We start from the raw sequence: 9,590 nt of genomic DNA, 5'->3' as shown, positions 1-9,590 counted from the left end.
CGACGGCTCCGCTACCGCTTGAGGTCCGCTGTGGCTTTTGAGTCTGATCTGGCTCGGTTGGGCTGCAGTCGCCGGGCACAATGCCGGCGTAATACTTGAAGTCGGAGACTAGCAACCCAGCTTACGCCGACCAGAACTTTGTCCACGCAGAAGACACCCGTTTACATTCCACGGCCCCGAAGTCCACCCACGACACAGTGGACTGCTCAGGGCAAGACTGGGACCCGCACTCCTGGCCACTCGGCGGGACTCAAGTTTCAGACCCACAGGGCACTGCTGGCCGAACCCCCATTTCAATACCGTACCCTTTCTGGTTCCGAATTCTCCCCGTCTACTTGCTTTCCTCCTTCCCTGAAACATTACAACCCTCTGAGATAATCCTAACGCTCCACTTTATCGGGTCGGCGGGCAAGGAGCTCACAGGGGAGACCCAGGCAGCGGAACCGGAAACACTTATTTTGAAAAACTAAGGAAAACTACAACTCCCAGCATGCCCAGCGAGCCATGTGTGTCCTCCATTGAGGGACTCTATTGGTCAACACACGAGAAGGCCTGCCCCCTCCGGCGTCACGCTGGCCAATCACAGGACAAGGCTGCGTAAAAACTTGGGAGGCGGGCCGCATCCGGCGGCTTTCCCGGCAGGTCCAGCGTAGGGGAGTGTGGGAGCGTGGGAGCCTAGCGGTGGCGCCTAGTGGTGGTCGCTGCTGTAAGTCTCGAGTCTCTGTCGGGCGTAGCTTTTTGCTGCTTCTTCCTGGGTGGAGGGAGGCTTTCTGAGATCATTAGTCTCGGAGCGGTAAGTGGGGCCTGGCTGGCCCGGGAGTCGGCCTTTCCGACGCTGGGCCAGGGAGAGAAGCCATCGGCTCAGATCTTAAAAAGGGTGGGGAAGCGAGGGAGCCCAGGGGTGCGTGGAGGAGCTTTGCAAGCGAATTGGTCCCTCCAAGGATTATTCTCTTCCCTCCCAGATCGGTCCCGAAGTCCTCGTGGCGACTTGAAGAAGGTTTTTCCATCCCCCCGAGATGGCATCCACACTCCCTACAACCGGGGCTCAGGTGAGACCCGGTCCCTTCTCTCTGTCCAAGTTCCGGTCACTCCTTTTTGGCCTCTGCCTGGCCTCACCCATCATAATGAGAGGGTTCCTGATCCCCAGATAGCCCTTTCACCAAGCTGTGTATGTTCCTACCAGGCAGGTAGAAGAAATGGCTTATCAGAGCCTTCCTCTAAGAACCACCAACTGGGATCAAGGCCGGCTGGAGAAGGCTGTAACAGTGTACCTAAGTGTCTCCCTGGCATGCTGCTCAAACTTGCAAATTTCTAAGCTTCATTCCACATCTGTTGAATAAACAGAAACAAACAGAACCCCCAAGTGATTCTTAATCATGTCCCAAGTTCTGTTGATTTATAGGACTGATAAACTTCGGGAAGGAGGAATAGGTCTGGATATGATGCTACAGTGAGCTTAGCAATGAGTGTCATGGGGAAGGAGACGGACCAGCAAAAGGAAGGATGTTGGGAGAACGCTGGAACTTCCATGCCGTTCATGATTCTTCCCGGGCTGCTTAGTCTTCTCCTTTACCTTAGAGAGTCCCTACGTAGTGGTTTCCCTCACTGAGAGTCATTCCCTCATCTTTTCTCTTCTAATAGTTTCTTCTAGAACTTCTCACAGTTTATTTACCCTTTTGGTCCTTAAACCTCTGCCTCCAAAGTTACATTCGTTTTCACTCCCTCCTTCCCAATCCCCATCCCCCAGCCCTTAGGACCCATTGATACCCTCTCCCCAGCACGCAGGATCTTTTATACCAAGCCCTTTTCTCCTTTGCCTCTGATGTTTCTAGCTCTTCCCAGCCTTCCCAGCCTTCCCACACTGACTAAGAGGGTGGCTTTCTGGCTTCTTGTCCTGAGATTGACTCTCATGTTGCTTCAGGGACCAGTGCTGTTTGAGGACCTGGCTGTGTATTTTTCTCAAGAGGAGTGTGTGAGTCTGCACCCTGCCCAGAGGTCCCTCAGCAGAGACACGGCACAGGAGTGTTTCATGGATAATGCCTTAATGGGTAAGACAATTTGTTTTTCCTGCATTTTGGAACTTTTGTCAGTTCTAGGATTAGGATTTCATATCTCATCCACATGTTGGTATGGGGGAGTGAGACCCATCCCTGAGTGATTTATGTTGATATGAAAAGCACTTGCATGAGAGCATTTTTTAAAAAAGTTTTTTGTACTTACCTATATAATTAAAATTTCCAACATGCTTTATTTCTTTTCAAATAAGTCAGTTTTTTACTTGCTGGTGCGACTTCTTTTCATTCAGAAAAAATTTCCTTTAGTATTTCTCATCAAATGTTTCTGACAGCAATAAGTTCTCTGAGTATTTTCCTGGAAATAACTTTCTTTCACTGTCATTTCTGAAGGACTGTTTTACTGAATATAGAATTCTTATTTGAGAGCATTTTGTTTGTTTGTTTTCAATTCCTTCACTCGCCCCCATCTCATTGTTTCTGATGGGGTGCCACCTGTTAATTACATTATTGTTCTCCTGTATCTGGTGAGTCATTTTTCTCTTGCTCCTTGTAAGTTTTTGTCTTTGTCTACCAGCCTTTTTTTTTAATTTTAAAATTTTTATTTTATTTTATTTTATTTTTAAGGGAGAGCAGTTTTCAAAAGATGAAATGACTCGTAAAAGCCACAAATCTTGGCTAGTACTGTGATTGTGGTTTTTGCCTAAGACATGGCAGTACATGGTTATCTTTCCAAATATTTGTTATGGTTAATTCATAACTTTACTTGTGAAACTCCATTAGTATGAATTATTATTATTGGCTAAAGATTCAAAATTGATTTACTCTTAAGGTAGTACTGTGCCTTTCTCACCTGAGAGGAACTATACATAGAAATGTTCCTGTGCCTAAGTAGATTTTATCCTTAACTAGGGTTGACTATTTGAGCTTTCTCATAACTCACATTTTGTATTTTCTACTTCTCTTTACCATGTTAGTTTCCTCTACCTTCTTGAACATATGAAGCATTTTTATAATAGCTCTTCAAACATTCTTTCTACTAGTTTCATCATCTGTGTCATATCTGGGTCTGCTTCTGTTGACTGACTTTGCTCCTAGTTATGGGTCATATTTGTCTGCCTCTTACATGCCTGGTGATTTTTGATTGGATTTTGGACGTTGTGAGTTTTCTGTTGGATGCTAGCTTTTGTTATATTTTTAAAATTACTTTTGGACTTTGGTGTGGGATGCTAATTTAAGTTACTTGGGATCAATATGTTCCTTTTAAAGCTTGCTTGTTGCTTTGTTAGGGTGTGTTCAGCTCTAACTGTAGTCTAGGGCTGATGTGGCCTGCTACTAAGGCAAAGTCTTTCTAAGGATACTGCCTGATGCTCTGTGTGTTAGGGGGTCTTTCCACTTTGGCTGGTAGGAACAAGAACTATTGAACTATTACGTGAACTCTGTAGCTTGTTCTTTCTGTTCCTTTTTGGTGGGTCTTTCCCTGGCCTGGGGTAGTTTCCTCACATGCACTTACAGATGAGTACACAGCTAGAGTCTTAAGGGGACCCAGCCTGGATGCCCAGAGCTCTGTGCCTGGGCATCTGCCTCTTCTCTGTGTTTTGCTGTCTAATTTTAGCCACCTTGGCATCCTTGAACGTTGTCTCCTCGAATCAGCAAAACCACTGAGTACTGTTTGGATTCCTGCACACTGTCCTGGAGCCCAGAAACCCTTCCCAGGCAGTGAGCTGGGGCATTCTTAGGGCTGTTGCTTTGGATGGAAAGACCCCTTTTGGACTGATACAGTGGCTTTATAAATTGAGAATGTTGGGGAAAATATTAAAAAGGAATGCTTTTTGAAGGCCTGAGTTTTGTTGGCCATCCTAGCAGGGTCTGGCCAATAGAATAAACCGTCTAGAGTTTCGTGGTCCTCTGTGTAACTACCTTACTTGTTCTTTACCCCGTGCTACTTGAGAGTGTTTATTGTCTTGCTTTGTTTTGTTTTTATCGAGGTGAAGGCAAGATTGAGATTAATCAGCAGCTAAGTCTCGAATCAATGGGACTTGAAGAGCTTGCCTTAGAAAAATACTCCATCACTGTTCCTCTTGTCTATTGCCCAGAAAAATCCTCTGAGCATGGAGTCGGAAACCTCGAAAGGAAAATATCAGGTGGAACTTCTGCCTGCAAGAAAAGGCTCATAAGTCTTTTAGTTACTATCGAAAACCATACCCCGTTGGTAGAGCTATCTCAGTGTTTAGGAACCAGCACACTTTCTGAAATTTTTGAATTTCCTGGGGGAGAAGCCACAAATTCATACAAGTGTCCTGAGTGTAACCAAAGCTTCAGTGATAGTTCATACTTGGTTCTGCATCAGAAAATGCATTCAGGAGAGAAAAAGTATAACTGTGGGGACTGTGGGAAGATGTTCAATCACCGAGCCAACCTGAGAACACACAGGAGAATCCACACCGGGGAGAAGCCTTATAAATGTGCTGAGTGCAGCAGCACCTTCCGCCAGCACTCACACCTGTCTCGGCACATGAATGTCCACGGAAAGGAGAAACCTTACACCTGTGGCACGTGTGGGAGAGGTTTTCTGTGGCTCCCGGGACTGGCCCAGCATCAGAAGACCCATGCTGCCAAAAAAGCCCACGGGAAGTATCTCGGTCAGCAAACAAACCTCGCTCTGCCTGAGAAAAGGCAGGCTTCAGCCCCCCAACATCTGCACAGCCCGGGCAGGAATTGCTCTTTGCAGCCCGCACTCCCTGCCCTCCCCGAGAAAGGCCACGAGGACAGTGCTGAACACTGCAGCGACTATGGGGGAAATATGCTTTCATTCTCCAAATTCAAACCCTTCAAATGTCCCGAGTGTCCGCTGACCTGTCTTCATCTCTCTGAGCTCATTTCCCATCAAAGCACTCATAGACGGGAAAAGGCCCAGACGTGCAAAACGCCTGCGGAAAGTTTTCTCTCGGCCTCAGAGCCTGCCCACCACTGGAAGAGCCACACAGGAGAGAACCCTTTAAAATGTACTGTGTGTGGGAAACATTTCAGGTTGAAGACACATCTCACTGCCCATGAGCGAACCCATTTGAGAAACGCCATGTAAATAGAGCAAGTTTTCATGAATGTTTGTGCTTTTCAGCATCTAAACGGAAAACTGGGGCACGGTCACCCCAGTGTAAGTGCCAGGTACTGTGCTAAGCACTTTACACACTTTCCATGTAAGAAAGCATTTCATTTTCACCACAACCTTGATTGGGCACCATGATTTCTATTTTAGAGTCTCGGAAGCAGAGTCCATGTCACAGCTCGTGAATGAAGCCAGAATTCTGACTTAGTAACTCAGTCACTATTCAGAGTCCATTTGTGTGAGCTGGAGCATGATGCAGAACTTCAAAAAAAATTCAGTTTTCATTAAAATAGAGGTATTGCTAGAGTTCTTTTAATTTTGTCTACATGGTTTCTAAGTAAGTTTTGGAAGGAAAATTTATTAATTGTTTACTAGTTCTGCAGATCTAGGATCTAGGAAAGTAAATACTTTTATATCTGTTTCATACTTTTTTTTTTGCTATAACAATCTAAATGTAATGTTTGTATGAGATTTTTGTTTTACATGTGAATTTCTGGAGCAGTTTGGAAACTTTTTCCCCCCGCCAGGTGAAGAGTTCCCAAATAGGTTGGACTAGTTAGTGTTGAGATAGCTGTTGGTGTCGGTGGAGTTCCTCTTCTCGGATTTGATGCCACTGGCCTTTGTGATTCAAGTGTTTGGAAGGGATTTTGGCAGTCTGACTAGCCCTTTCTGGTGTCTGGACTTGACCAAGGGAAAGGTACTTGCTTCCCTGTAAGAGGATTTGCCTCCAAGTGTCTACCAAAGCACATTGCCTGCCTTGCAACGAGTAACAGTGACTCTTGTTTAGTGAGCACGCTGGACGCGTTAGGTGTATTATTTAATCTTCAGAGTAAATCTGACAGGAAAGGACTATCCTTGTATTCTCTCCAGGACTTCAAGTTCAAACTCCATCCCTATCATCAGAGATTGCAAACTCTACAGAGTATAGTCTTTAAAGTCTTAGCTGAGTTTTGGTTTAAAAATTTTTTTTTCTTCCTCATATCCAAAGAGAGATACACATAGAAAATTGTTAGAGTTTAATCAAAGTACTTGAAAATATGTAGGTATTTAGATAGTACTGTTAAATATAAATACTAGAGCAAAATATTGTTAAACGGAATGGTTATTAATGTTAAAGAACCAAGGAATCTTGTAAATATACATTCATAAGGAATTTCTCTTTAAGGCAAAATTGATTGGGTACCCGTCAGCAAAACAGCATTGAAAGGGGTTTTTGATTGGGATGTGAGAATGGTTTTATTCTGTTTAAATAGTATAAAAGTATAGCAGTTACTAAAATGGGATTATCACTGGAAAATCTCATGAGCAATAATAACAGGCCACTTTAGGACTAGTTGGGTGGAAACTGGTACCCGGAGGATGTAGTCTCTCTACTGAACAGCAGACTGAGAACTGAATGTACAGAAAGATGCCAGCTATTGCTGCAAGCTCACGTGTTAGAGGCAGGAAGATACTGTTGGTAAGGGAAACAGAAACCAGTAGCCCTGACCCAGCTCACCCACTCCTTTTCCCCAACTTCTTCTTGTTTAACTCCTTGTTTGCAGATCCACAGTTGAGGCCCTGTGCTCTGTATGTCAAGGTCACACTTGGCTCTTTGTTTCAGATGTCTCCACTCTTAGGATACAGGACACCAGTCTGCCGGGGCTTCGGGGCCTTAAATAAAAACGCGAGGTCTCCTGTAGGTTTTTCTCCAGCAAGTCTCCAGAAAGGGGCTTAGAGTTGTGTAGAAAGATAATCTCCAGTTAGGTTTCTTATCAGTCAGCTCTGGGATATTTGCTGAACATCAGAACAGACTGTCTCTCTGCTCTCCTGCTTCTGCCTTTGGTGGGAGCAGCGGACACAGTGCCTCCCACCAGCACATACCAGGGGCTCCCACGTTTCAGTTGACTAAAGAGCTGCAGGATAGGGAATGAATCCAGGAAAGAGGCCCCCAGTAGCAGAGCTGCTGCAGAAGGAAGTAGGGAAGACAACTGTAGAAGGTACTTGGACAGAATGGGGCTGACGTGAAATATGGAAGCTCTCATTCTTTCCTTTGCTCCTAAGAAAATACAGGGGAAGTTGAGAATTTACACCAGAAATGCTGTTCTGCATTCAATATAGGAAGTCACTTTTGAGGCTTCCTTCACAATTAACTTCAGTTTTACATGTTTATGTTCTAGATTTTGGAAGATTATGCCAAACCTCCATAAGAGGGTAGAAAAATATCTTTTATGGAGACATTAATATATACATGAATGTAATTAAAATGCCTTTTTGGTGTAATATTGTTAATGATTGGTATGTGGAGGAAAAAAAACCTGAGTCAGTTACTGTGAAAGAGGCATATTTTCAATTGTTGCTTTACTGGGAACTTTCACCTAAATACATTTACCGGATGTAATTTGCTAGATGTAATTCAAGCTGCTTTTAGTCCAAGGAGGTGAAGGGAGAGGTCAGTGCCCATCAGTGAGATCTGTGCTGTTTTTATGTTTATGGCATTTTCTCCCTTCTGTTCAGTGTTGACAGACATACATTCCACAGATGGTCATCAACCCAGAGATATCATTAGCCTACCATGTTAGTTTTCATCAGTACTTGGGTGAAAGTTAATACAGGGATGAAACACTCAGTGCAGGAGTTTATTGTTAAAAACAGTTGGCTCGCTACATTTTGCACCATGGATGTTGACACATTGTGCAGGGTGAAAAATTTGTACTAAAGAAATCAATTCTTGACCAAATGTCTTGGTTTTGGTTGCTGATGCAGTGATGAAAATGTGTATCAAACAAGTCCTTAACGTGACTACTGGGCTGCTGGAATTTCAGGTTCTGTAACAGCCATCATTGATGAAAACATGATGATGATGAAAAGCATCATTCCAATGGAATTTAGATGTCAACAGTTTACATTTTGTAATTAAAGAAATGGTGGAATTGTTTTTCTTGAAGGAGTCGGACTCAAAATAGTATTGTTTACAGCTTTGTTGCAATAAGTGATAGTCTATTACATCTCCCCATTTAACATAGAAAATGACTAAGCCAGTAATTCAGGGAGTTAAAACTAAAAACAAGTGACATTTCATAGCAAATGCCGTTTTAAGTCTTTGACTCCTGAGATTACGTATAACTAAGTGGCATTATTCTGATAGTTGCAACAGGTCATGCAATCTGATACTGCAGATTTTGCTCCAAGTTATCTGCCAATTCACTGGATATGCGTACAAAGCAAGTTATAGTTTATCTGAATAAAGAGTCTCTTTGAAATTTTTCATTAAACTTGTTATGCCTAGAGGATTTCAGTTGGAAGGTGTTTTTGCTTGGACTATCTGTTTAAAGGGTAACTCAATGATCTTCATGAGAAGTGTGTATACTCATCTGTTTTAGTTTTGTAGATTGAAAGAGCTACTGATCTGATAACAAGATGACCCTTATCCATCTTTTCACGGCCCATCAGACTACACGTGTTTTAGCTTTTGGAGGGAGGGGGCATCCTACCTTGTATTAACAGTCTGGGGAGGATGGGGATGTGAAATAAATATACAGTTATGTAAACCTGAAAATATGCTGCAATCTCTAGTTCCTTTGGATACCTTGGAAAGTATATTTGTTGTAGGCACTTGTGCTGTTTGTTTAATATTTTGATTTTACAGTTTTTGGTGTATTCTCATCAGTCTTAGCTCTAGAGTGCAAGCTCTCACTGGGCAATGATTATGTCTATCTGATGTGCAATTTGGCATCCAATAAATGCTTTTTTTTAATCATGATGGCAATGAAGTGAACTTTAAAATTTTTTTACACTTTAGTACTTTTAATGAGATGAATTTTGAAGACTGGTGGGATTGTGGTTTGGAGAGGATTAATGAATAACTTAGGGTCTTTTAACACTGGCGGTAAAATCCTCTGCTCTTCGGAACTCAGAAGAAAATTCCAGCACTGCAACAGAAGACAGCAATAGATGTCGCATTAGACGTCGAATTCTCTTCCAGTCTTTGCTCTGTGGCGGCGGCACAGGGACAAAAACCTTCGGCCACGCAGGCCACCGGTGGCCCGCATGGGTCGCCGCCTAAAATGGAAATTGGGAGGCGAGAGTGCGCTGAGTAGGGCTCCCATAAGGCTCTGCGCGGCCTCCGAGAGACCTAGCGGCTCGGGCAAGGCCACCAACCCCGCAAGCCGGCGGAAGTGCTAAAGAGACGAGACGCGCTAGAGCGGCTCACAAGGCTGGGAACCGGAAGTAGTGCTCTCACTTCCGGGGCCCTCATCGGGCCGAGTAGCTACGTGCTCCTGGGGCCGTGGGAACCAGCGGCTGCTCTGTCTGGCTTCCGGTGCGCCCCCATCACTCGCTGAGGGATGGGAGTCTCCGCAGACACCGTGAGGCGGCAGCGGCGGCGTGAGAGCGTTGGCTGAGGGGCTCCTCTGGTCTCTCCCTCCGCACTAAGGGAAGGGTTGTGGTGATGTGACTGTCGGGGGCCAGCCGGAATCTCGCTGAGCTAG

At 44.4% G+C, this 9,590-nt stretch overlaps 1 protein-coding gene across 5 annotated transcripts; it reads left to right on the top strand.

Moving 5' to 3' along the window:
* The first annotated feature begins 223 nt into the window (after positions 1–223).
* ZNF597 (zinc finger protein 597) lies at positions 224–8,863 on the top strand. Of its 5 annotated transcripts, none has more exons than XM_072942556.1 (4): positions 224–642; positions 963–1,049; positions 1,922–2,048; positions 4,001–8,863. In XM_072942556.1, exons 2-4 carry the CDS (start codon positions 1,017–1,019, stop codon positions 5,095–5,097), a joined length of 1,257 nt encoding a protein of 418 aa, XP_072798657.1. In that variant the 5' UTR covers positions 224–642; positions 963–1,016; the 3' UTR covers positions 5,098–8,863. The 5 variants fall into 5 exon arrangements, with proteins under 5 accessions (XP_072798657.1, XP_072798658.1, XP_006204481.2 ...); XM_072942557.1 differs by having other exon boundaries at positions 224–697; XM_006204419.4 differs by having other exon boundaries at positions 625–706.
* The last annotated feature ends 727 nt before the right edge of the window (positions 8,864–9,590 follow it).

This window comes from Vicugna pacos, chromosome 18, assembly GCF_048564905.1.
Source record: "Vicugna pacos chromosome 18, VicPac4, whole genome shotgun sequence".
In the NCBI taxonomy this organism is placed as follows: domain Eukaryota; kingdom Metazoa; phylum Chordata; class Mammalia; order Artiodactyla; family Camelidae; genus Vicugna; species Vicugna pacos.
The sequence above is the reverse complement of the archived record's forward strand: the minus strand, read 5'-3'. Positions and strand labels throughout refer to the sequence as shown.